The 27,309-nt window shown below is 39.0% G+C and overlaps 3 protein-coding genes across 10 annotated transcripts; 1 reads left to right on the top strand and 2 right to left on the bottom strand.

Annotated features, from left to right (window-relative positions):
• Positions 1-1,509: 1,509 nt before the first annotated feature.
• On the bottom strand, positions 1,510-2,973 carry LOC131320788 (uncharacterized). 2 transcript variants are annotated; one of them, XM_058351638.1, is made up of 2 exons: positions 2,809-2,973; positions 1,510-2,725 (listed from the first exon to the last, which is right to left on the bottom strand). In XM_058351638.1, the coding sequence occupies exons 1-2, from the start codon at positions 2,971-2,973 to the stop codon at positions 1,721-1,723; spliced, it is 1,170 nt and encodes a 389-aa protein (XP_058207621.1). In that variant the 3' UTR covers positions 1,510-1,720. The 2 variants fall into 2 exon arrangements, with proteins under 2 accessions (XP_058207621.1, XP_058207622.1); XM_058351639.1 differs by having other exon boundaries at positions 1,510-2,711; positions 2,801-2,973.
• LOC131320789 (protein VACUOLELESS GAMETOPHYTES-like) lies at positions 2,933-3,730 on the bottom strand. Its single transcript, XM_058351640.1, has one exon. It carries the CDS (start codon positions 3,728-3,730, stop codon positions 2,933-2,935), a length of 798 nt encoding a protein of 265 aa, XP_058207623.1.
• A 16,115-nt stretch (positions 3,731-19,845) lies between these two features.
• LOC131320783 (putative disease resistance protein At4g19050) lies at positions 19,846-26,106 on the top strand. 7 transcript variants are annotated; one of them, XM_058351631.1, is made up of 4 exons: positions 19,846-20,001; positions 21,086-25,157; positions 25,272-25,361; positions 25,610-26,106. In XM_058351631.1, the coding sequence occupies exons 1-2, from the start codon at positions 19,976-19,978 to the stop codon at positions 25,074-25,076; spliced, it is 4,017 nt and encodes a 1,338-aa protein (XP_058207614.1). In that variant the 5' UTR covers positions 19,846-19,975; the 3' UTR covers positions 25,077-25,157; positions 25,272-25,361; positions 25,610-26,106. The 7 variants fall into 7 exon arrangements, with proteins under 7 accessions (XP_058207614.1, XP_058207615.1, XP_058207612.1 ...); XM_058351632.1 differs by having other exon boundaries at positions 25,272-25,335; XM_058351629.1 differs by lacking the exon at positions 19,846-20,001 and having other exon boundaries at positions 20,142-25,157; positions 25,610-25,854; positions 25,903-26,106.
• The last annotated feature ends 1,203 nt before the right edge of the window (positions 26,107-27,309 follow it).

Below are 27,309 nucleotides of genomic sequence, written 5' to 3' on the forward strand. Positions count from 1 at the left end.
TGGTTTCTTGCTTTCTCTTCTTCCACCACTTGAAAGAGTAAGCAAGCAGCCCCTTTCATACATCATCCAAGCCCAAACATTCATCATCCATCCTTCAAACCTCAAGCTCAAGCTCAAAACACACCATCAAACTCAAAAGCAAAAGGTATACACCTTTGAAATGTTTTCTTGTTCTGATCGCTGAGGGGAGCTGACAGGGTCAAGGCTGGTAATCAATACCAGTCCTGGCCCTAATGCTGTCAAGGTTTTACAAACAAAAAAAAACGTTTCTGACTAGAATCGGCGTGCACCGGTCATAAGCCCGCGTACGCTGGTCCGTGGCAGAACGTACAGTTTTAAATTTGATCTGTTTGGAGTCTGTCTGGAACTGGCGTACTCCAGTTAATAACTGGCGTACTCCAGTTCCAAGCCCTCCAGAACTGGTGTAACCAGTTGTGAAATGGGGTCCAGATCTTTGTTTTATGCTTTATTTCCTGTCTATTCATCACCTTATTGCATGCTAAAAACTAGTCTACTACTTTTTGGTATTTAGAACTGTTTAGTTGTAATATTCAATATTTGTCCATATCTGTTTTAGAAAGCCTCTGGGATGCTTTCTGGTCAAGTTCCAGAACCCAGATGATGCAAAGCCAAGCATTGGGTAAGGGGTATAACTGGCATACGGTCTCATGCAACGGGCGTACGGTAGTTATGCCAAGATCCAGTAGCTGGCCCTTGCATCTTAGCTTAGTCTTGTCCTCTTTTGCGTTCCCACACTGTTTATGGGGTGTTCCGTTTATTTTCATGGCTTAAAGCCATTTCATCTGTCTGTAATTATATAGCTGCTGATACATTGACTGCGTGGTTTGTCCTGGGTGTGCACTGGTCCTTTCCAGAGCCCAGAGGGTTGAAAATAAGAGCTGTGGGTTTAGGCTTACTGGAGTACGCCAGTCTATGTGTGGCGTGCGCAGATGAAGCCTGCATGCAGTGGTTTGGCCAGTGCACGCAGACCTCTTCGTGCGCATGTCATTCCGGATTAGTGTTATCCAGTCTGTTTAAAACGCTCACAGAAATCTGTTTTCAATCTATAATATTTCAATAAGCATCCATATCATTGTTGTCACATAACTGCAACTTGTCACAGTTTTAATCCCCATTAACTGTTCCCCCGCCCTAATTGGCTAAAGAAATTATCAATGAGAGAAAAATGCAGAAGTTTTATCAAAATGCCTGAGTAGAGAGCGATCTTCGGATTGGGCGAGAGGGGTGCCATAAAACCCTTCCCCTCTCGTAACCTGGCTCCCGAACCTTAGATATCGAAGGTAATGACGGACCAGTCTACGCCTTTTCAAAAATCAAACGAACGTAGCAAACGTTTTCGAGTTCGGTTCCTTGGGTGTTTTCACCGCTAAAACCCGAGTGGCGACTCTGAATCGAAGCATTTCGCCGCGCTTTTCAAAAAAGGGGCCGCGCCCAATCTTTTAAAATGGACCCAATCGAGCATTTTTGTGGCGCGTGCCCACAAACCTCTGATGCAAAGATTCAATATATAAATTATCTTGTTGCACTGCTGAAAAGATAATCACCAATCCTTCAAACTGAGATGAATGAATATAAGATCGGTGTACAAGCATGTATACCGCTAACCCAGTACTAAACAAAACCCGAAACAGAGATGAACAACACCACCTAATTAAATAAGGAGCCATATATTGATGGAACAAACACACACAAGCAATCTTCAGCAAATTTCCCCCTCAATTTCCTTTTCTTCACAGGAATTGCACAGGCGAAATCCACATGGTGGACACCAGTAATAATCAGAATCAGCATTACTCCTCTGGCACAGGCTGCACGACGTGTCTGGGTTGGCTGCGACGAAAATGAGCCGGTGCGGATGCTTCCGACTGTTAATGGGTTTCCAATCATTATATACCATATTTGAAACTTGATCAACGGGGAGTATACAATCCGTGTGAAGATATTGGTCGCATTCCCCACAATGATAGAACCAACGGTTGGAGTCGATCCCTTCCTCGCAAATTTCGCAAAAATCGTCGTCTGTCCGGTACGGAAGAGGAGAATAGGTTAAGGTGAACGGGTGTTTGTCATATCTATGCCGAACAGTGCGTGGTAAAATAGCGCACCGTACGCATAGATTGAATTTGCAGCCCCAACATTCAAATGATATTCTCAAACTGGCACTGCATGATATGCAAGTGCCAGAGAAGGGTGTTGGCCTGAGGGCAAGAGTGTGCTTGTCGTGACTTTCATGTTTGATAACTCGAGGTAGGGACGCACACTTGCAGTCGAGGTAGAAATAACATTTTTCGCATTCGTAAAAAAGGGTAGAGCCAAATAAGTTGCAGCACTTGCATTTGATAACACAACTGCCCTTGCTCAAGAAAAGATTATGTTGTGGGTGAGCTGGGTGTCGTAGCTCCTCGGGTAGCTCCGCACACCACACATGTAGGTAAAACTCGCATTCAACACAATAGTAAAATGGAGCAGAGATGCTTTGTGCACACCCATGACATTTTTGAACATTCCATGCCACATTAAAGTGGGACGATGCATGGTCGATTGGCCCTTCATAAAGAGTTAATGGGTGACGGTGACTACCATGCTTGATCTCTGCCGCTCCCTCGTGCTTCCCTTGTATTATTGCGGTGTTCTTGATAAAATGGGTGATAATATCAGCTGAATCATCAGGCACCGGCAAGCAGATAACCCTGAAACCGCAAAAGTTTGTACAATCAAACAACTATGGTAAGGATCACACAAATTAAAAACAAAAATCATATATGTGAAAGTCACTGACTTGTGTAGATCAGCGTCCGAGGTTGCTGTCCCCGAATTGCTAGAAGAAAGTTTGATCGGATTAAGGCCAAGATCACGACTTTCATTCTCTGTTTCGTTGTTCCTGTAATCACAAAATAGAGGATAGCATGCTTTATATGAACAAATAAAAAAAACAAAGACAGAGAAAATCATTGACAAGGAGAAAGGAAAAGAGTTGCAAGGCGGATGTGTACGTGGAATGGCCTTTATCCAACAAAGCACAATGTAAATGGGTACGATAGTGGCACTCAGAACAAGAATAAGCCCAATTTCTTCGGCAAATTTCTTCGGAACAGATTTGACATTCGTGGCGTTCTGGAAGAATGTAGATGAGGGATAGAGTGTGGTGATGGTGATTGTTAAGTTTGAGGTTGATAGGCGATGATGCACATTTCTGGTTAATCCAGAATCCGCAGGTGGTACATAGGAAAGACGTGCCTTCGTGTTTTATACCGCAAGCGTCACACGAGAACGTGGATTCCTTTCGCATGGGGATCAATTGGTGTGGGTGACTTGTGTGCTCGATACTCTGTTGGATACTTAGCACCACCAAAGCACATTTAATGTCAATATCATAGTCGCAGTCGTAGCAACGGTATAAGAATCTGTTGCCACTACCTCTGCAGACATCACATACGTTCCCTAAAATTGGGTTTGGATGGAGAGTGAGTGGGTGCTGAGGGTGAGAAGGGTGGGTCATATGGTGAGGTAGTTCGGCGCATGATTTGTGCAGGAAAAACACGCATCGCTTGCAACCGTAGTAGGAGGAGGCGGACGACGAAATCGAAATTGGTTGTTGACAGCCGTAGCAAGAAAGATCCCAACTATCATCTGTTTCCTCTGGTTTTATGAGCATCAATGGATGGTCATGGCCCAAGTGTTGAAGTACTTGAACAACCTCCATCGCCATCTCTCTCCCGCCCCCTCTTTCTTTCTCTGATACCCAATTAATCTTGAAAGAGTTGGAGATAATAAGAATATGATCAAAAAGTGTAGTAGTACTAAATTAAAAAAAAGAAGAAGCAATTAACCGCACTTCATTTTTGTCTCTTGTTATGTGATGTAAATTTACAAAATCGACCGTTCATTTGTATACACTTTCACACTTGAAAGATCAACATTGTAAATTTAATCATGATTTACAACATAGCAGGGTTGTCAACATGGAAAGAGCGAACTTGCGCTTGCAATATAACAAGGTTCGATTCTCCTGAAGACAAACCAAGATTTAAGTAGGGGACCATGGCGGTAGGTTGCTGTGCTAGTCTCCCCCGAGGTTTGGATTGCACAGTCGGGTTCAACCCGAGGTTTGGATTGCACAATCGGGTCCGATAGTGACTCAGCCACAGGATTGTTCCTCGGTTACCAAAAAAAAAAAAATTGTAAATATAATCACGAAAGGACAAACAAGAAAGTGTAGTCATAAAGACCGGATGCGAAAAATCACTTTCCATTAAAAAAAATTGCAACATTAAAGATGTTTTGGAGAGAGAGAACCAATGGGGAGTGATTTTCACACCCCCAAATTGTTAACCTCACTCTTAAGATTGATTTTTGCACTTCCTAAATTGTTAAACTTTTGAAAAGTACAGTTAACAATTTGGGGTGTGCTAAAAATCACTCCCCAAACTAATTCTCTTTCCAAGGAGTATTTGGTTTTGCAGTTGGCTAAGTGGCTTCCCACTGGGGACCATATGTTGTCCAACTTTTTTGGCTCACGTACGTCCAAGAACATGATTTTATGTATGCAGCTTTGTCCTCTTTTTTTATTTTTCGCACATAAATCCCACTCGTATTGACATTACACAACGATACCAGTAGAAAGATTTTTCACTCAACTGGGTCTCCACATGTGAAATAAGGAAAAATCTTTGGTACACATCACTTTAGCTCTGTTTATGATTTTTTATGACCCGATACATGAGGTTTGTGATAGTTTATCTTTACAAATTTTTATGCCTCCTTTTACAAAATTTTTGTTGTTCCTATAATTAGATTCCGCGGTCAAATACCAATAAACTTTTACGAATGTTTGTGGTTACTTTTTACAAATTTTGTGGCTTTGTTTACAAAATTTTGTTGTGTTCATGAATTCTGAGGTAAAAAAAGACGGCGCAACTGGCTAGCTAAAAACATACAGTTCAAAGGTTATTTACAAATTTTTGTGGCTCAATATAAAACCTTTTGGTGTTCACTTACAAATTTCTGTGGTGATTTACAAAATTTTATAGCTAAAAATACGAAGTGCATACCGTACTCCTAAAATTATGTGTGTTTACCCTAAGCCTAGGTTGTTATGCTTTTGTTAATGTTAACTATTCCACTCATACGCACATTCCTAGCTTATGCCATCTGTCACGTGCTTTGTGCATATTCCCCAATGCATAACGTTCTTTAAAATAAGGGTTTTTTTTTTTATAATCGCATGTCCGGATCAACTCGCGCACATCTCGACTTATTCTGAGTTCCTGAAAATAACAACCGAACATAACCCCAGCGGTCCCAAGGTAATTTGGAATGATTCTTGAGTTCTTCCAAAAGGAGATCGTTTTTTACTACTTTTTAAAATAACGGAGACTCGATTGTGTCCCGTGATTTTATCTTCTTTTCAAGAAGGCTTTCCTAGTAAATTTAAATTTCTCCTGGTTGTGTATTTTTATCTTTATTTGTATCCTTTTCGTTTTACCATTTTATTTCACGCTTAAAGAATGAGATTGTCACTTTTCCGTCGAGATTAGTCCCTAAATATTAATCGGGTGAAAGTAAGCTAATCCGAACACTCTGAGTCAATGGTAGAGCCAAAGTGAGACCAATGAAGGCATGGGCTCCTAGTGCAAGTTTAAATAATTTTAATTTTTCCCCAAATTATAAAGGTCATGATAATTTGTGTCCAAAAACTATACACAATTTTCCTGTTATAGCACTTAGATCCTTAGTATCTTTTTTAAGTTTCTAAAAAAGTTCTCTTTTATGTAATTTTGTTTTTCATAAAGATTCGTAATCTATATGTACATTGTAACATTTAAGTTCATTTCCTTCATATTGTGGTTGTTTACTACGTAATCTATATGTACATTGTAACATTTAAGTTCATTTCTTTCATATTGTGGTTGTTTACTATAACTAAAAGATAGTTACAAATTCTAAGATCACGTTCAATGGTGTCCCCACCAATTTTGATTTTTGGCTACGCCACTGTTCTAAGTTATCAGATTATTATTATTATTATTATTATTATTATTATTTATCTCCAATGCCTAAATAAAGCCCTATCTACTGAACAGACAACTCAATGGTTAACTGATCATTCTTATTTGGTATTAGTATCTACCTTAGGTCATTTTTCAATAGAGATGACAATATCGCCCAAATCGTTGGTTACCCATATAGTACTAAACCGATTGGTGCTCGTTTTAACCGTGATTTTCATTTTTCATTTCAAAAAATCGGCCAGTTCAGGTCCGATTTTGGTTTCATGTGATAACTGCATCGAAAATCGAATCAAACTATAACCATAACCGAATCGTAAGATCATTACACAAATACACATAGTATATATATACGTATCAGTTTATAATGATGTATGGTCAGACGATTCATGTGTTATTCGCGAGGTAATTTGTCATTCGTCTTTTAACATGATTGTGTTGTTGAAAGTGATTCTTCCAAAAAAAAAAAGAAGAAGAAAGAGTACGTATAAATTACCACACATCTCTTTTTAATATGTTACATTCATTTTCTATTTTTAAAAAATAAAGAAGGAAGAGAGAAAATACCGGCCTGTTCACTTTCCTATGCTTCATTATCGCTTCCTCGCTTTCCATACCCATCATGCATTTATAAGGTCGTAAACTGATGTGCCCCACTAGGAACCAATTATTGCCCAAATTTTCTGGATCTATGTTGAAGCACTTGCAGCGTACGTTGTCCCACTTCTTTGGCTCAAGTCCCGCTCATATTTATTGACTTTATAAAGAAGGATACCAGTACCAATAGAGAGATCGATTTGTCATTATTAAGTGAGTCTCCTCCACTTGGTGATTTGTGAATGTTTCTATGCCACTCATACGCACATCCTTGTGCTATCTAATAGTGTTTCAAAACTGAGCCTTGACTGCCATGCACCTTGTTTTGAACAAGTTGTAGGCACTCATATTTACTGTTTATTGATGATTTTTTCCCATCCTTTCCAAAAGGAATTCGCTTTATTTTAACTATTTGCTGTATAGTGGAGAATCTAATTGTGCCCCTTGGATTTATGGCTCTTTAGAATTACTTGAGGTGCACATAAACTGACATAGACACTTGTTTCTCAAAAAACAAGTCATTAGAATTTAATACCAGCAATTACTGCAAGAGTAATCAATATTTTTCATAGCTATACATCATAGTTCTTGTGATTTTTACGTTCGAACTTATACGTAACAATCATTACTACTATAACACTTTCTCATAAGTGATTTATTGATCGGAAGTATATCCGTGATGATAACCCCACCTCATTATAAAATCTTCACTTTAATTAATTCAAGAGAGAAAATCTGACAGAAGAGTAGCTTTACTCTTTATCCATGGCTTCAAGCATGAAAATAGATTCCCCAATCCTTAGCCCTTACTCCCTGTTTGAATAGCTACTAATAGCAAACTAATACCATACCATTGTTTGGCCAGTCACTTGATTTATCTTCGATTAGCACGGCATTATTTTCTATCACCAATTTAGCTTTTACCTGATTTAATTTCTTCGAATTAATGAGTTTGAGTGAATCATATATTCAGTTTCAGGAGAAATTTTTAGGGGAGCAGTTTTCTCATTAATAGGGTCAGTTGAGGCTAATAATTTTTCGTCATTGGCATATGGTACGACACAGACAAAAATGCACAGATAAGTTATTTTTCTTAAATCTTGGAAACAAACACATTGAGAATACACATATAGTAGGAGTACATACAAGTAGATTGGTGTTCACTGTTAAATTTTTTTCCAGTTTTTCCTGGTCTATATTCTTTGCCCCCCTGTGTCTGTGACGACGAGAAACATCAATCGACGCTCCCCGCCATGGATTTGACAAATCTCTCTACTGGTACTGGTATCCTTCTTTCTCAAGTGGGACTCTGAGCCTTAAAAGTGGGACAAAGCTGCATGTGCTTCGACAGCCGAATAAATTGGGCAATAAATATCTGCACTACGGCACATCAGTTTTAATTATTTTTGTTGAAGAGGCCTCAGCTAGCAATAAGTCTACAGTCACCGCACGCGTGTAGGGCCCATTCTAGGCTAAGGGTCATCATTTAGCCCGAAGGCTCGCGACCCGTCCAAAGCCGCCCGGTCCATCGGGCTTTTACCCGAGCCGAGCCCGTAAAACGGGCGGGCTAGCCCAGCTCGTAGTTTGTAATGGGCGGGCTCGTGCCTATGAATTTTTACTCGGCCTGCCCGTAGGCCCAGCCCGTGAGCCCGCCCGACAGCCCCCTATTTGCCCAAAATCCCACAAAACCCTTTCTTTTTTCCCTTGATTTAGTTTTGCCCAAAAAAATTTAAGCCCGCCGGCCTGCCAATTGGGCTAGCCCGTGGGTCGGGCTTGGACTTCAATTTATGGTAGGTAGTCTGGCCCGCTCGGCCAGCCAAAAAGAAAAAGCCCAGTCAGCCCGGCCTGTGGGCGGGGCAGCAACTTGGCGGGCTGGGTCGGCCCGGCCCGATGATGACCCTTACTCTAGGCCCTGCACGAATAAGTCGAACCGTTTTATAATTTTAAAAAAATTTAGTGGGTCTCGTAAAAAATCAGTTCAATCCGACATGTATTGATGCTCGATTCAATCTTTCATTTTTGAACTGCTCAAATCATCTGATTTTTGAAAATTTGGATCGAGCACTTACACATATCAGATTGGACTGATTTTTCATGGGGCCCACTCGTTTTTCTTAAAGTTATTGAACAACTCGGATAATTCGTGCCGAGCAAATAATAATAATAATAATAATCAGATCATTCGTGCGGGTCCGGAGTGGGCCCCACATGCTTGCAGTGGCCGGCCACCGCACCCTGTGCGGTGACTGTAGACTTATTGATCAGTTGGAGGCCCAGTGGCCCGATACAGTGCATAAAAGGAGAAAATGAAAGTGTCCATGAAATAACAATGGACGATCCAGCTAACAGTACATGAAAGGAGTGTTAGAATAAACTCTTGTTAAGAGTTGTAATGACCCACTTAGACAAATTATGTGATGAGTTTAATCATTTATTGCCCACCTCCATCATGATTTAAGTGATGGTTCTTTGATGTTTCATTTCCCACGTACTAGTGTATTTGCATTACCAGGAGTAATGGTTACATAATTGTACTGGTGTATTATGGTTTAATTCATTACAACGGTTACAGGAAGCCTTTGGCTTCCCCACCTGATTCATTACACTAGTTTGAGTTTCTTTGATGGATGGAAATCAAAAAAGTCTTGAGGAGATAAAGGGTCCCTAACCTAGCAGCTATAAAAGCCTATGATTTCCATCACTCAAGGCATCAAGTCCTGCATAGGTTAGAAGACATCTATATCGAGTGAGTGTGAGGGTCAGTGATCCACTTGAACAACAATGGCCGGAGGTTGGTAGTCCAATCTCCGCTGCGTCTTTGTCTAATTGTCTTTCAAGGAGAACTTGAAAGTATCCATGAAATAACAACAACAAACGGTCTAGATCTGGAACAGAATTCTGAAGAAAGTTTCTAGACTCAATTGAATATTTTATCTATTTGTATTTTTTTTTAGCTTTCTTATATATGGCTCAAAGTTGAATAAACCGATTGTATGGGACCAAATCTCGAATAATAAAGTTAACTAGTCCAACACCGTTTATTTGGACGAGTTTCGGTTACACGATTTCAGAACCGTATTAAACAATTTAGTGGTAAAATTAGAGCAAAATGGGACAAAATTAACCGAACAAAAAATTTAATTCCTTGATTTCATTAGCGCTTCCTTGCTTTCCATTCCCATCCTGCATTTATAAGGTCGTAAGAGGAGTTTTTAAGTACCGAGCGGGTATTGCCTACGTGGTACTCGCTCGGCGCATTCGAGCCGTCCGATATACTTTTGGACGGCTCGGATTGAAACCTTCTTTCTCCTCTCACCCCAACACTATCTCTCTCCTTTTTCTCTTTCCAAATCTGAACCGTTCAAACACATAATAGACAGTTCGAATGCGCGAGCGGACACCATGTGGTACTCGCTCAGCTCTAAAAAAATTTCCCGTAAACTGATGTGCTCCACTAGGAACCAATTATTGCCCAAATTTTTTGGCTCTATGTTCAAGCACATGCAGCATACGTTGTCCCACTCTTTAAGGATATTCTGTGAGATTTGTCGTTTTCAGTGGTAATAAATTGGAAGAAAAAATTTGTTGCAATCAAGTTGTTAGGTATTTTCAGTTGTGAATAAATTATTAGAAAATATCAAATTGTTTCTGGTGATGAATAAATTGTAGATGGGTATGTGAGTGAAAAAATTGTTGAGAAAAAAGTTAATGTTGTCAAGTTGTTTTTAGTTAGTATAAATGAGATAGTAAAATATGCCAGAACTTGTTAATTAGTAAAAACGCATACGTTTTTTTTTCTCAAATTGTTACCGGAAACACCTCAACTTGTGCTTGTGAATGTTTCTATGCCACTGATAGGCAAAATCCTTATGATTTCTATCAAATGACAAAATTGGACCTTGACTGCTACCTTCTTTTGAACAAGTTGTAGGCACTCTCATTTACTGTTTATTGATGATTTTTTTTCCATCTTTTCCAAAAGGAATTCGCTTTATTTTAACTATTTGCTGCGTAGTGTGAAATCTAATAGCGCCTGTGGGCAGCGTGCCCTTGGAATTTTCGGATTTCAAAATGCAAAGGGCCCGGGTCGAGAGAGCGTGAGTGGGGAAGCAAGTGCTCGCGAAAATACATAATCGCCACTCGGGTTTGAAGGTCCGACACCCAAGGAACCGTATTTCGAAGCACTTGTCGCGCTATTTGATTTGAAAAAGTTTAAGGAACCAGTCCGTCATAACCATATCTGGGTTCGGGAGCCAGGTTACGAGAGGGGAAGGGTTTTATGGCACCCCTCTCGCCCAATCCGGAGATCGGTCTCTATTTAGGCATTTGCGAAAAATGTTTGTTTACAATTCTGTTTTATTAATCAATTTTTGGCCAATTAGAACGGGGGAACAGTTAATCGGGAATTAAAACTGTAACAGATTGCAGGATGTGAAAAGATATGGCATGGATGGGCGAGATAACAAATAATAAACGGAATAAAGTTCAAAACATCGATCATACATCAAGGCAGTGCTGTGTATGATTTTGGCACGAACAAACGGCCAGCTTGCATGCGTGAATCCATCTGCATGCAAGCAAACCGTCGCGCGACAATACCATACAGTTGCGCGAGTGTTGATGCCTCACCAATGGTTTGAATTTTACCCCCTTCTGGGCTCTGGAAGGACCAGTGCTCACCCAGGTGCAAACCAAGCAGTTTATGAGTACTTGAAAGTAAACAATATTACAATAGGCAGATGAAAAAATTATGGAAGCATGACCCCTAAACAGTGGGGGTGACTAAACAGAGGCCAAGGCCAAGCTGCTCATGCAAGGGCAGCCCCTGGAAGACACAGAACCATCGCGCGAGGGAATGGGACACGCGCGCGATTGTTCAGACTGGACTTCCAGGAATTGCTTTGCATGCTTAGGGCTCTGAGACATGTTCCAAAGCATCCCAAGAGCATTCCGAACCAAGAGAGGGTATAAACTAAGCTAAACTGGGATTTTTATCATGCGAAGCAGTGAGCTAATACTTTTAAAAGACTTAAAATTGACTATGTACACGACAAGAAACTTAAAGACCTGCATCCCTTCCCCACATGGTCCAATCTCGTGCAGACAGAACCGTCGCGCGAGTGAATGGGACCATCGCGCGAGGGAGTGCTTGGCAACGGCTCTTAAAACCTTGCTAGTGATAAGCCCTAAATAGTGTAAATAATGGGGCTTATCTATCCTGTTTTTCTACTCTTGCAAGCGCTTTTTACTTATTTCTATTTGATTTTGCGCGCAAGTTGTGTTTTTGTTGGAAAGTAGGTAATCGGAGCGAAAAGGACGTTTCCAAGGCTCCCAATAATCCCCGGAGGAATCCGAAAGCATTCGAGTACGTGTGGCTCATTAGGAATCGCTCCCCGAGTCTCAAACGAAGTGATCAAAGCATGAAAGGAAGGTTCGGGCCTCTCAAAAACCGGAAGAAAGAAGAAAACAGCCAAAACCAGCCAGAGAAACATGGGGTATCAATACCCCCAACACTGGGTATCAATACCAGGAAGCATGCTGTCCAGAGAGGACAGAGGTATCGATACCTCTTTTAGGGGTATCAATACCCGGTGTCTGCGCGCGAACTTTTTAATGGCATTTTTGTAATTATTTTGTAAATGGGGTATATATACCAACTTAAGCCCGATTTCAGGGCATTCAAGACCTGCTCCTTCTCTCTCTACCTCCCTCTCCTCTCAAACTCTTCATCTCTCTTCAAAGGAGATTGAAGAGTTGGGTTTTGAGGTATTTCATCTTCATTAATGTTGTAGGTACGGTTGAGATCTTTCGTAATCTTAAGTTTATTTTCGTTTTTATCCATGAATCGTTTTTATCTTTTTATGCTTGTTCTTCATTCTTGTTTTATGGTTGAGTAGTGATAAAGGCTTGGTCATGGGGTGATTTCTATCTCGTGACTTGGGTAGTTTAATGGCTTCTTTCATTTCTTGTACTTAATGTGGTTTGTGAATGGATTAAGTTCATTTTTATGTAACAAAACCTAGGGTTGTTAACCTCTTTGATTATATGTAAGCAATGACTTGATCTCTTGCCACATATATGCTTGGAGCTATGTTACTCTAAGTGTTTGCCAAAATGCCTCAAAGAACTTGTTGAACTCTAATCTTTGGTCTAAACTTAGGATTGTTAACTTCTTTGATGCCGTGTCGACAAGTCTCATTGGCACACGGCATGCTTGGAACTCTGTCATTCTAGGTGTTTGATAAAATGCCTAAATGAGTTCCTTTCCATCTCCAAACCTTATTGTATGAGTTAAACTTGATTTTCATGGTTAAATCTTCCGAGTAAGATCAAATGACAATGACTCTCACTTGAGTTATCGAAGAGAAGCGTTGAACGACCTAAGTTATGGGCGGAATAAACCCCTAGACCTTGCCGCTTTTAATTTCTAGTCAAACTTCATTTTCAATCAAGTTAGGAGGTAGAGAGAATTTCAATCACTCAAAAGTTGGCCGTCTCAAAGCCGAACCTAAAGGTTGGCGGTCCTAACGCTAAAAACCCTTCGTAAATCAAACCTCCGGCCTAGCTCCATTGGCTCCCTGTGGATTCGATCTCGGACTTCCGAGTTTATTATGCTGCAACCGACCTAGCTCTACGCTTGGGGCGCTCTTTACTAGGACACACTTTGGTCGAGCAAGCAGCTAGCTTTAGGGCCAGAACTGGTATTGATTACCAGCCTTGACCCCGCCAGCCCCCTTCAGGGGTTCGAACAGTGAGCAGAAAGGTATTCTACCTTTGCTTGAGTATCTTGGAGGTGGCTTGAATGAAGTGGTGAGGCTCGGAGAGTGATTATGTGAGAGTGAGTGTAATATGGGATATTTGTGCTTAAGCTTTCCTTCTTCTTTCTTGAGGAAAATTTGGTAACCCTTTGAAAGAATAACCATGGGGGGTATATATAGGGGGAGATGGTGGATCTGGTTGGTGCCAGGAAAGGAGTTCAGTCAGTCCACGAGGCTGGCTGAGAGTTGCATTGGTGGCCAACTGTCCTCCTTCAGAAAGATTGGTGGTGGGTTGGACCGTCGCGCGACAGAGTGAGTCTGTCGCGCGATGGTGCGCCCTGACGCTCTGTCGCGCGATGGAGTGAGTCGGGCGCGCGATGGTGTGCCCCGGCGTAGGATGGTTGCGCCCTGGCGCGGACCAGTAGGGTTTTTGGTTTTTGAAGTGGCTTAGGCTAGATTAGGTTCAAGAGTTTTGCAAACACTCAAAGCTCAAACACGCTATCATTCCCGGGGTGTTCTTGATCCATTTCATCATCGGGGAATCAAAAACCGTAAGTAAACTAATCTGGAAGCCTAGATTGGGGTGTCTACAGCGCCCCTTGAATTTATGATTCTTTAGAATTAGTCGATGTGCGCATAAATTATCATGAACACTTGTTTGTCAAAAATAAAATAAAATAATCATTTCAAGGATTTAGTAGAAATTGCTGTATGAGTAACATTTTTCATAGCTATAAATATATCATTATAGTTCTTGTGATTTTTATGTCCGAACTTATACGTAACAATCATAACTACTAACACTCTCTCATAAGTGATTTATTGATCAGAAATGTATCTGTGATGAAATGTCATGTAAGTTGTAACCCCATCGATCTCATTGTGAAATCTTCAATTTAATTCAAGAGGGAAAATCCAACAAAAGAGTAGCGCGCCTTACTCTTTCTCCATGGCTTCAAGCCTGAAATAGATTCCCCAATCTTCTGCCCTTACTCCCTATTTGGCTGGCTACTAATAGCAATGGTCACCTTAGTTTTGTGGCAACTAATACCAGTGTCCAGTCACTTGATTTATCTTCGATTAGCACGACATTATTTTCTATCACCAATTTAGCTTTTACCTGATTTCCTTCGAATAAATGAGTTTGAGTCAACCATATATTCAGTTTCTAAGAGAAAATTTTAGGGCAGCAATTTTCAAATTAATAGGGTCAGTTGAGGGTAATAAATTTGGTATTTTTCGTTTCAGTATTTTTGTAGTCTTTTCTAAATATTTGTGGAGTTTAGGTTTTATTTTTTGGATTAATCATCCGTCGACTCAACCACAAGAGTCTAAAAAGTCAAGAATTATGACGAAAATCAAAAAAAGCTCACTAATTAAAAACAAAAAAAATATCAAACTAATATTTTTCATTTGTCGACAGTGTTATCTTATATAAATTTTTTCAATTTCCGTTCACATTTTTATACTTTATTTGATTCCTCTAATTGAGGGAAGAATACAACAATCTATCTTAAAATTTACGACGAAAGGCTAAACGAAGATTATGAAAAAGAAAGTTTTTAGTCATTAAAAATAGATTGGGGGACTGACAAGTAGATTGGTGTTCATCATTCACCATTAATTTGATTTCTCTAATTGAGGGAAGGATACAACAATCTATCTTAAAATTTACGACGAAAGGCTAAACGAAGATTATGAAAAAGAAAGTTTTTAGTCATTAAAAATAGATTGGGGGACTGACAAGTGTTGGAAATTTACGAAATTTCAGGTGAATGAAACCGGGATTTTGGAGGGTCTACCGAGGCAACCAGTCCCGGGTTCGTCGTATCTGGACACCCCACAATCAATAGACGTATTGAATTGTGGGATTTCGTAACCCCTGGCCATGATGGTGTAATCAATCCCGTAACCTCCCTCCTTGATGGCAGAATTCAAATTCTGAATTCATTGTGCAGAATTCAATGTGTGGAGTTATTCAGCCCTCATCTCTCTATAAATTGAGGCATCCCGTTTTGATCAGGACACAAGCAATTCCACAATCCTTGCATATTCTGAATTTCGTTTTTGAGAGAGAAAGGCAGACGGTAGTCAGTTCGCCAAGGCGGTCGACGGCGGTGTTCCGACGGCTTGCGGTTTAGCCGAGCCAACCCTGGGAGGAAGACGCCGAACACGAACCTACAACACCGACGGTAGGCGGCGAATCTTTCTTAAGGAGACTGTGGTACCACACAGGACTCGGTTTGGTTTTGAAAATTCTGTTTGTATCTCGCTCTTACAATTTATCTACTGTTATGTATTTGTAATTTGTTTCGATCATGTAATTGTTATCAATGAAATTGTTCTTTGGATTTTTTGCCTTTTGCCGAATTTTTCCCAACAACAAGTAGATCGGTGTTCACCATTAATTTGACAAATCTCTCTACTGGTATCCTTCTTTCTTTAAAGTCGATACGAATGGGACTTGAGCCATAAAAGTGGGACAAAGCTGCATGTGGTTGTTCAGCCGGATAAATTGGGCAATAAATATCTGCAGTACGGCACATCAGTTTTAATTATATTGGTTGAAGAGGCACATCGGTTAGAGGGCCAGTACAGTACATAAAAAGAGAACATGAAACTGTCTATGAAATAACAATTGGCAATCCAGATTCTGACAATAAATATATGAAAGAAGAACATGAAAGTGTCCACGAAATAACAACGGACGGTCCAGATCTAAAATAAAATTGTGAACAAAGTTTCATGAACCGTGCTTTTTATTTTTGGTAATCGAGATTGTCCTGAACCAATATGCACGGACGACGGACTAATTTTTACAGCCTTTCACACAACGTTTGAAAAGTTTTGCACACGAGGTGATCAGGTGACTCCAAAAGCTACTCACAAACGTAGTAAATTCTAAGCCAAGACCACCATGACCCTTGGGGTTTCAAGAAATGCGTTTTGCCAAGGTATTCTCAATCTTTGTTGTAATTATATTTTTGGCTAACTACAAAATTGCCAAATTATAAGTCTTGGATTTTGTACAGGTGGTTATATACTTAGTATGCTTCCCACCATATATAAAAAGAGATTGATATGTGAGAAATGTAAGAGAACAAGGCTTCAATACCTCAGTAATATTAGTATGTACAAAGTACGTGTTAAGGCTTCAATACTTGGGCTCAGTTACACAACTCAAAATAAGAACTTATTTTTTAAGAAAACAATTTTCAGCTAAAAAATAATGTGTTTACGCAAATAATTTTCCTACCAATATGGATCTTGTTTGATAGATTCCATCAAGATCTTTTATATAGTGCAAAAAAAAATTAAAAAAATATTTTTTATTTATATTATTTTTAAGTTTGAAAATATGAAATAAACTGTTTATTTTTTAAGAAGGTTTCTGGAACGGGGCCTAAAAGGTGAGGGGTACACTAAACCATTTGTGAATTTTATACCCTCTCAGTCCCATTTTTATTGTTCATTTTTGTTTTTCGTACCGTTCTTTCAACGCTTATATATCTTCCAATATGAATCTCCAAAAATATGCAATATGGATCTTGTTTGATAGTTCTCGATTGGATCTATAATACAAAGTTTTCAAAATTATGAAAAATATTGTAGATTTGGAGATACAAGCGTTGAAAGAACGGCACGAAAAACGAAAAATGGACAATAAAAATGGGACGAAAGGAGTACTAACAAACACGGATGCGACAAAAAACAGGGATACGACATGGCAATATCATGTTTTTCCAAATTGTTGGACAAATCATGTTGAGAATACTTTTGATTCATGTAAGTAGACAGTAGCGAATTACTTACACATTTTATTAGCTGCAAATACACGGGACTGGCCATGTCGTGGACAACGAGGTTTGTCCTCACCATTTTACGTGTGGTTTCAAACAAGCACCTCATGACTTGGCTTGTTAAAGCTCGACTTGAGCTAAGTTCGAGTAAAAATTCTAAGCTTGTTGTAAACAAGTTTGGCTTAACATTCAAAAAAATCGACTCGATTGCATAGACTTTACTCGTTTAAAGAAGCTGGTTAAGTAAATTAACCAAATCAGCTCGTTCAGGACTCGGCTGGTGAGTTCAAATTCGAATTTTAGACTCATTTTAGTAAACAAGCGCAGCTCAAACACTACAAAGCTCGACTCGTTTGCACCATTAACTTTTATGCTTTGAGTTCCCTTTCTACTTTTCTTTTCTTATTGTCCTTTTATATACTCCTTTCGTCCCCTTTTTTAGTCCCTTCTGGAAATTTTAACTAATTAAGGGAATATAATTATTGCACTTTTAGTAAACTTGTTATTCTTAATATATGATCAATCATTACATTTTTCTTATTTTTTAATACTATTAATTTAAAAATAAAAGGATAAAAGAGAAACTTCGTTATCTATTACCCATTTAATTTTTGATATGAAATGATTTTTTTGTGACGGAAAAAATTATTATATCAAAAATTGACATCCAATTTCGGATGAAGGAACGGAGGAAGTAATTGAAAAAAAAAAAGTGGGACGGAGGAGGCAATGTTTTCCCAGTTTTTACCATCTGTGATCACTCTGCGCATGCGACGAGAAACATCAATCGAAGCTAAGCGGAGTCCCTGCAGTGCCTAAGATCACTGCAAATTACAGCCCCCTTAAAACGACGGAGTTTTAAGGCAAGTTATGTGAAGAGAAACTCCTCTTGGCAAGGAGAAAATTATTCACTGCTTTGGAACCATGCCTCTCTACTTTCCTCCACATGATTTTGTAAAGGAAGTCCATGGAAATGCGTCTCTACTCACTTTATTTTTTCGTCGAAATAATTTAGTTTTTTAAGTAAAGTGTCAAAAGTTATATGAGTAATTTTTTAATAAAGAAATGAAGCTCTAGCATACGTAAGTTAATTACTCCATTCGTCTCAAATTCTGGGTCTTATTTCATTTTTTGTATCACTTAAATAATTGTCTATATGTCACAATCTATAATATTTTTTATGATTTCGAAAACTTAATTTATCTAATAAAAATAATCGAGATTTATTAAACAAGATTCATATTTGATATAAAAATATTATATATCAAAATATATAGCCAATTTTTGAGAGGTCCCAAATAGTAAAGAGGACCATAAAATTGGGACGAAGAGAATATGAACTTTTTGCACAAAATTGAATGAGTCAATTAGTTCTCTTGTGTTTTTTGGGTACACAAAACAATTAGTAGTTCTTTAAGTAGATAGGACAACTTTTAAAAATTATGCCAAGATCACTTGGCCAGGGACTTATAGGTTTGCTCACTTCTAAAGTCTCATGTTCAATTCTCCCTGTCAGCAATCTTGGGACCAGCTATGTGAGGGATTGTAAAAATTAATCCGAGATACTCGCAAACTGGCTCAGTACGCCCTGCATTACCCAAGAGAAAACTTTAAAAATTATAGGCAAAAGCCCGTTCCAGAACACCTTTTTAAAAAATAAGTACTTATTTTACATTTTAAAACTCAAAAATAATGCAAATGAAAAATAATTTTTCATTTTTTTGCACTGTATTAAAGATCTCAATGAGATCTTTCAAACAAAATCTATATTGCATATTTTTAGATTTTAATAAACTTATCATTTTTGAGCTTGAAATTGCCTTATTAAGAAATAAGAACTTATTTCGCGTTGCGAAAGTAATGTAATGAACAATTTAAGGATAACATCTTGTTATTTCGATAATCTACAAATTTATTATTATTTCTCCATTTTTGGTAATATTACGATAAGAATAAGAGGACTCATATATTAAAAGAAAACTGATCTTCGAGCTCCACTTTTTACCGATGGTGCTCTCTACTTTTTACCGATGGTGCTCCAATTTCAACATAAAGTTACTAATAACAGCATGAACAAAAAGGAGCGCTATCAGTAAAAAATAAAGCGCATATATCAATTTTCATATTAAAAGCCTAATATATCTTGACAGAAAAGTTAAGGGAGCAGCGACGCATTTCCATAGACTTCTTTACAAAATCTTGTGGAGAAAAGTAGAGAGGTATGGTTCCAAAGCAGTGAATAATTTTCTCCTTGCCAAGAGGAGTTTCTCCTCACGTAACTTGCCTCAAAACTCTGTCGTTTTAATGGGCTGTAAATTGCAATGCTTCTTAGAGCATGTACAATGACATTGGTAAAATACCTTTTTAGTTATTTTGGAGAGGAGAAATTCAAAAAATAGCCTTGCATTAAATTAGGTAAAATGATAGATAAAATACATTTATGAATAAGGCTTAGTCACTTTTATTTAAGTACTGTTTACATTCATTTTTATTTTTATTGTTTCTTTCTCTCACTCCTCCATCCTTGGGGAAAAAATAATAGGAAAAGAGTAAAAATATATATATTTTTTAATTAGTGTTAGATAAAATAGATAGTAGTAATACAGTTGTGAAGAAAAAAGTTTGATAATTAAAATAAAATTGTGAACTGTTCGCAAGGTATTATACCAATCCATCGGTAAACTTGCTCTTAGACACTGCAGGGATTCCTCTTTCGCCCATCATCACCTCTAAGCCTTTGCCTCGCCGACTTCCACCTCTGGGCACCGCCGTTGCGACCAACCGTCTCAGGATGGCACAGGATGGCTCCCAATTGAGGTTTTAATTACTTGTTTAAATTTAAATTTAATTCTCCCACTATTTCAAGTTACTTGTGTTCTGAATTTTCTTTACATTTTAGCGTACTTGTCTCCCAAACACAAATATCTTCCTACACAGCCATACGTTGTGGGGTTTTTTTTTTTTTTTTTTGTTGGTTTTTTGTTTTATGATTCTATTTTGAATGGGTTCTCTTCAGTTTATGCTCTAAAATTGAAAAAAGATTTCATGCTTCATTTTGTTCTTAGTTCAGTTTCATTTTTTTTTTTCTTTTTGGTAAATATGCTGCATTTCATAACCGACAAACAAAAGAACAATGGGGAACACCCACTACAGAGAGAATCTGTACATAGAAAGGCCTACAACAAGCTACAAAACATGAAACAACTAATGGAAGCTATTTGAGGTTATCCCCTGCCATTTCTATGGTTCAGTTTGAATTTGAGGTTATTCCCTGCAATTGAAGAAGAATGCTTCACTTTCTGGTGGTTTCATGTATTTCTAAGAAATTCTGAGTTCATTTGCCTGTTTGAATGCTTTGATTTAGAATACCATGTTTCCAGTTGCGTGCTTGATTTTTTTTTCTTGGATCTCTACAATAAAAAAGAATCTATCAACGTAGCTCGAATGTTAACAGTGAAATAAATAACTAATGCAGTATCTCTTGTGCCATTCGGGAAAGAAATTAAAGGCTGAAGAGCTGCTTGTCAATTTTTATCAGCACTTTGATGTCTTGGATGATCACTTCCCACTCCCGTGATGGTACTAATTTACAACCCGAAAGGGAAACTAGGTTTTTGAACATGAGAAATTTCATTCAATAGTCTCTCTACCTTGGTCATAGCCTCTCTTATCTTGGTCATTTTCACAATAGCCTCTTAGGCCTGATACCTTGGTCACGGGGCAGGTCCTGAGATTGAAATTTGAAAATACATTTACCATCAAGATCATTGACAATGCATTCATGTTCTGTTTCATTGTCGTTTAGTACTTTCTTCAGAACAAATACTGAACTTGCTGCTATCTTTGCTTTGTCAAAATTCCACATTAATTCCTTCACCATTGTTTTTTTTGTTTTTTGCAGTATCAATCTTACGTCTACTATGGCCTCTACAGTGGTTCAGCGGAAGGAAGCTATCTTCAAGCTATTAAGTGATGAACGTGTAAAGAAAATTACTCTTACTGGGGATTCTGGAGTGGGGAAAACTTGGACGGCTAAACTGGTAAGTGTGGATGCAAAGAAAGAAGGTTTGTTTGAGATCGTTCTCTGGGTATTCCTCGATAGCAAATATAACGAGGCTGCTGTTCGTGAGAGTATTGCTCGTCAATTATCTCTGCTTCCCCTTGCTGATGAGTGGGATGGTGGGGATGATGTTAAGGAGGCAAAGAAGGTGAAAAAAAATGAAAACATACAAGAGATGATTGCCAAATCTGTTGCGAGAAAAAGGCTTCTTCTAATTTTGGATTATAAGGGAAAAAACAAAATGGATGTCGAACAGAAAACGTTGGAATTGGAAAGCCCTCCAATTGCGGAAGAGATAGCATCTGAATCGGAAGACCTAATTTTGGATGACAAAGGAATGAAATTGAATGAAGAACAGATATTATCCAATTTGGAAACCATGCTGAATCTCGATAGCCAAAGCTCATACAAGGTTATAATCACCAGGGTGAATGCTTCCACGGGAACAGAAGGAGTTATACGGGTGGAGCCTTTGTTGGAAAAAGAGTCACTGTTCTTATTGGAAAAAAGGGTTGGGGGAGGAGTTCATCATGTTCCAGCCATCAAGTCATTAGGTGAAGCCTTCATTCAAAAGACAAAACATATGCCTGGTTCAATTATCTTGATGGCTAAAACCTTTAGTTATTTTATTCAACATGGCTGTGGGGTTGGGATGCTTAAGAGGGCTTTGGAAGAAGCATCTACTGAGGAATGCTATAATCTAAACCAGCTTCTATGCAATGGGTATGATCTTGTGTTGCCTAGGAGCATCATAATTGACTACTGTCGACAACAAAGTCACTTCTTTCTGGGCCACGGAAAAAGCATCTATTACAATGAGTTGATAGCGTATTGGATTTTGGAAGGATATCTCGGACACGTCGACTGTCTTGAGAAGGCATATGAGAAGGGTCATTCTATTCTCATTGAGCTTGTGGATTGTCAGGTGCTCAGAAACTTGGAGGGTGGCTTTGTTACAGTGGGCAGTGGAACTAACCGTTTGGAAGACTTAGATCGTTACGGATTTGGGGGGAGAGCAAGTCTTGGGTTGGCTGATCTGTTTACAGTTGGTGACTGGGAAGGATTCGGTAGACTCACGTATATAGATGGAATGGTGAAATCAATTTGCAAAGGCATAAAGGGGCTGAAATTATCAACACTTTTCCTTGCTGGTTGCCATTGTTGGGAAATCCTGGATTGTTTCTACCCGTCAAAGCAGGAACTAAGAGAAGAACTTCAAGTTCTTGCCATTTTCAACCCGACCTTCGAATCACTGCCCCAACTCTTGAATGACTTGCACGAGCTTGTTGTGCTTGTGCTCAGAAGTTGTGATTTTTTGGTGAAGATCGACAACAAGTTTGATTTCAAAAATTTGACTGTTCTTGAGATATCCAATGCTAGCTCTTTGAAGAAAATTCCAAATGATTTTTTCGATCTTATGCCCAAACTTGAAAGCCTGCATTTATCCGAACTTAAGCTCAATCCTCTACCTTTGTCTATTTACAATCTTACAGAATTACGTTGGCTCATACTCAGAGGGTGTTCTTGCTTTCAAACCCTAAACAGTCTGAAAAATTTTAAAAAGCTTTTGGTACTCGATGTTTCTGGCGCTACAGCTTTGACAAAATTTGAAGACAAAGCCTTTAACCACACTCCACTTCTTCAAACGCTTAATCTTTCGCTTACCTCTATTACATTGGTACCAAAATTTTCCGATCTTAAAGAGCTTACTCATTTCTCACTAAGTGGCTGTAAACACTTGGGAAGATTTCGTAGAACTCACTCACTTCCTAGTCTCCAAGTTCTCGATCTTTCAGGAGCTATAAATTTTAAAGAATTCCATGAGCTGTCACCAGGACTTCCTACAAGCATTAAAATTCTAGATCTATCTGAGACTCGTTTACAGGATCTTCCTTCTTCGATGAATCCTCGTCATCTCTTTCTAAAACGTTGCTCTGAGATACAAAAATTGACATGCACTGAAACACTTCAAAACCTCGAGGTATTTGATCTTTCAGGTACCACAAGTCTGGTTGAAATTGAAGACAAATTCTTTAGCAAACTGGATTCTCTTCAAATTCTCAACCTTTCGGAAACTAGCATACAAAGTCTTCCATCCCTTTCCAATGTTTCTGACCTCCATCAGCTATTTTTATCAGGCTGCAAATCTTTGACAGAAATCAAAGATGAGTCCTTTGAGCACATGTCTTGCCTTGAGCATCTTGACCTCTCTGAGACTCGTATCAAATTCCTGCCTTCCCTTTTAAATCTTGGCAACCTCTCAATGCTCTCACTTAAAGGATGTACTCAGTTGGAAAAAATTCCAGCACTAGAAACATTGTCAAATCTTGAGGAGCTAAATTTGTGTGGTATTAACTGTTTGAAGGAAATGGGAGCTGGATTTTTGTTGCAAATGAGCCAACTTCGGATTCTTGACCTCTCTGAAACCCAGGTTGTAGAGTTACCGTCCATGTCAAACCTCAAAAGCCTTCGTCAACTATATCTAAGGGGTTGTCAGGGCTTACAAAAGGTGCCGAATTTGGAAGAGTTGACGACGCTCGAGGTTCTGGATCTTTCTGGAACAGCGATCACTTGTCTACCGCGGATGGATAGTTTTACCAACCTCAGGAAACTCCTCCTTACGGGATGCCCAAATTTGGAAGAGTTTTTGCAAATGGAGATGCTTGATCTGTTGGGGGCTAAAGTTGATCAGCTTCCCTACGGAATCTCAAACTTGACTAATCTTGAATTCCTCGATATTCCAAACATGAAAAATACTCAAGCTGCAGGCAGAAACACAGATTTGCCCCAAGAAGGGCTCGAACCTTATCAGTGGGGCATCTCCAGTTTTGAAAATCCTTCCACATCTGTATCCAGTAAGCTATTCGTACAATTCCTGGAGAAAAATCCCTCTATATCGGAGACAAGCTTCACACGATTCCATTTATGTGTATGTCCTACCGAGGGGGAAAAGGAGAGCAGAAGTACGTATTTTTATAGCAAAGAATGTGTTTTAAGAGATATTCGCTTCCAGGCTGCAGAATTTTGTCATTTTAAAGAGCAACGATCACTGGAGATCCGTGGATTCGACCTTTTCCCCAAGGGCATTGAGGATGTGCTCTCCATTGTTGACTGCATATTTTTTGTTAATAGCACTTTCGTCAAGTGTTTGTCCGATATTGGTGTTTCTAGTCTCAAGGCAATGACAGGCTGTTGGATAGAGGGATGCACGGAAATGGTGGGTGTTTTTGACACAGGAAAGGAAGACGATATTGCTGAACTGGGGACTAAATTACAGTTTCTCGGGGTTTCAAATGCTATTAATTTACAAACGACACATGGTGGTCGGGCTTTTCAGAACCTTACTTGTCTATATCTTGATTGTTGTCCAAAGCTTTCGACTCTTTTTTCTTCATCCCAGCTGCCAGAAAACCTAAGAGTTCTTCATGTCAGATTTTGCGATAAATTGGTGAGCATATTTGATATTGAAGAAAAATCGCCAGAGCCTGAATTACGAAACTTGGAGAAGCTGTATCTGTGGGAGCTGCCAGAGTTCAAGAGGATAGAATGCGGATTACCATCCCTACAAACTCTAACAGTATGGGAGTGCCCAAAACTGCAGAAGTTGGAAGACACGATAAGATTTGCAGAAAGCTTGCAGACCTTGTGCATTTCAAATGTCGTTGATTTGAAGAGCATTAACACTGGAAGCGAGCATCTTGATACTTTGATTCTCGAGAGTTGCCCAAAGCTTAAAAGTGTTCTATCTTCGAACCAGCGGCCACAAAGTCTCAAAACTCTCAAAATCAGATCATGCAACGAATTGAAGACTGTGTTTGGCGATAGCAGATGAACAAAAAGGCAAATTATGAGATGCTGAACAATGAGCCACCTTTTGCCGATCAAAAAAAAAACTAGCCATCTTTTACTTCAGGTTTATTGTCAATCTTACTTTTCCTCCATGATTATTTTGTACCATGTTTCCTCTGTATGTCTGTATCCTGTTTTAACATTTTTCCTGTTCTCTGTTTTGCATATGTTCTGTTAGCATATAACATTCTCGGCGCTGTGGTGCATGGAACATATGAGGTTCGTTGCAGCTATCTTCAATGGTATGCACGCGTTTGCGCTTATGCAGGTGCTAGAGGATCCTTATCCATGAATGTGTTCCATTGCTTATGTTTTCCTTTGAGAGTTGGCCATATGTTTTTTGTTGATTGTTTAGTTTTTGTTCTGCCTGTATGTTTTTCATTCCTTGTACTATCTCCTTATTATTAATGCATTTCTTTCTCGTCCTCAAAAAAAAAAAAAATTCTCGGTTTCCAGTTTCATTCCACTAACTCATATTCAAATCTTGCTGAAAGTTTGTTTCTTCTTAATCTTCAGAATCGGGCAGACTGCAGATGACAGCGATGGCAGTCCTCCAAAAGTGTTAATTTCATAAATCTGGACCATTAGTTATTGATAGTCGAGATGCGACTACTTCAGAGTTTGGGCAGTCACTACAAACCCAGTCCGCAAAGAAGTTGAGTCCTTTTCAAGTACGGGCCTTGTGCTATTTTGTTAATTTTGACCTATAATGGGCAGGGTCGAATCGATGAGGTACATGAGGAACTCCTACCCCCTATCCTGTATATGTGTGTGGCCCATTAAAACACAAGTTTTGGACACCAGGAAAGAGGGTGCTTTCTTCTCTCGCTTAAGAACCGATCAGTTGATTGTTCCGAGATTCTGCATTTTAATTTCCTCATCGATCGGATAGATTGTTAGATTGTGCAGGAGCAAACTTGCTATTTCACTATGTATCACGACATCCTCCTCATTAAAAGGTGCATTTTGGACTGAATTTTATTTTGTATGCTAATGGAAATTAGGGTTCATAATTTGTGAGTTACTGCATTTTTAAGATACAAAAATTTTATATCGCAAGCATCACACAAGAACATCGATTCCTTTTGCAAGGGGATCAATTGGCATGCATGACTTGTGTGCTCGATGCTCATGTTGGATGCTTAGCACCAACAAAGCACATTTCATATCAATATCGTAGTTGCAGGGGGAGCTACGGTAAATGAATCAAAAGCAAATTCCTCTGCAGACATCACATTTGTGATGCGTTGAAGGAATCGGTGAAGGTGGGTTTGGAAGGACAGTAATAAGGGCGTGTTGAGGGTGAGAAGGATGGTCATTCTGTGACATGTTTTGTTCAAGGAAAACATGCATCGCTTGCAAAGCCGAGATTGGTTGTAGTAGGAGGAAGAGGATAACAAAGCCGAGATTGGTTGTTCACAGATCATATGTTTCATCTTTTTTGATGAGCAGAGCATCAGTGGATGGTCATGGCCCAAGTGCTCAACTTGAACGACCTCCTTGGACATCTCTCTATCTGACCCGACCCTCTCGCGCTCTCTCTGATACCCAATTAGCCTTGAAAGAATTAGAGGCATCTCCAAATGTTTTTTTTTGGGTAATTAGCATCTACAAATGTTGAATACATCTAATTTAAAATTTACGACATGGAAGACAAAAATACGATTTCTCCTGGGTTTTTTTTCTATAGTACAGTTATGCTTTTCTGCTTTGCTTTTCCTTAAGCTCCACTACATTTTGCTTCCCAAAAGAAGTCCACTTTAATAAGTCCAACAGGATACGTAAGATCCTTTAACCTAGTTTAATGAGTTTTGTATCTCTAATCCAAAAGAAACCCGACTAATCTCATCTCATCTCATCTCATCTCATCTCATCTCGGTCTGATTATTAATAGTTAGGTCATCCATGTTGGGGCTGAACAATTCAAGGAAGAAATTCTCGCATCTTGAAATTTACGAGAGAAACTTTGATCTACCAACTGGATCTTCAACTCAATGGTTAACTGCTCATCCACCTTTTCTATGAACTGTTTGGTAGCCGATTATAACTCACATCCAAGTACTGCAAATCTAGTCTGGTCAGGCCCACTAGATCTCTGTAGATGTTATTATGAATCGAATCCAACCACGCCAAGAGTAGACGGGAAAACAACATTATTGAGATTAAATTCTAACATGTTCGAAAACTCAGCGATATGAACTATTTTGTTTGACCCA

This window comes from Rhododendron vialii, chromosome 3a (genome assembly GCF_030253575.1).
Source record: "Rhododendron vialii isolate Sample 1 chromosome 3a, ASM3025357v1".
Classification (NCBI taxonomy): domain Eukaryota; kingdom Viridiplantae; phylum Streptophyta; class Magnoliopsida; order Ericales; family Ericaceae; genus Rhododendron; species Rhododendron vialii.

Excerpts from the sequence above, each read along its gene's own strand:
- LOC131320788 (XM_058351638.1), bottom strand. The coding sequence starts at position 2,973 with ATGATTTTCTCTGTCTTTGTTTTTTTTATTTGTTCATATAAAGCATGC. Across the intron at positions 2,726-2,808 it reads CAGCAACCTCGGACGCTGAT|TTTTGCGGTTTCAGGGTTAT; the intron begins CTACACAAGTCA and ends GATTGTACAAAC.
- LOC131320789 (XM_058351640.1), bottom strand. The coding sequence starts at position 3,730 with ATGGCGATGGAGGTTGTTCAAGTACTTCAACACTTGGGCCATGACCAT.
- LOC131320783 (XM_058351626.1), top strand. The coding sequence starts at position 20,958 with ATGCATTCATGTTCTGTTTCATTGTCGTTTAGTACTTTCTTCAGAACA.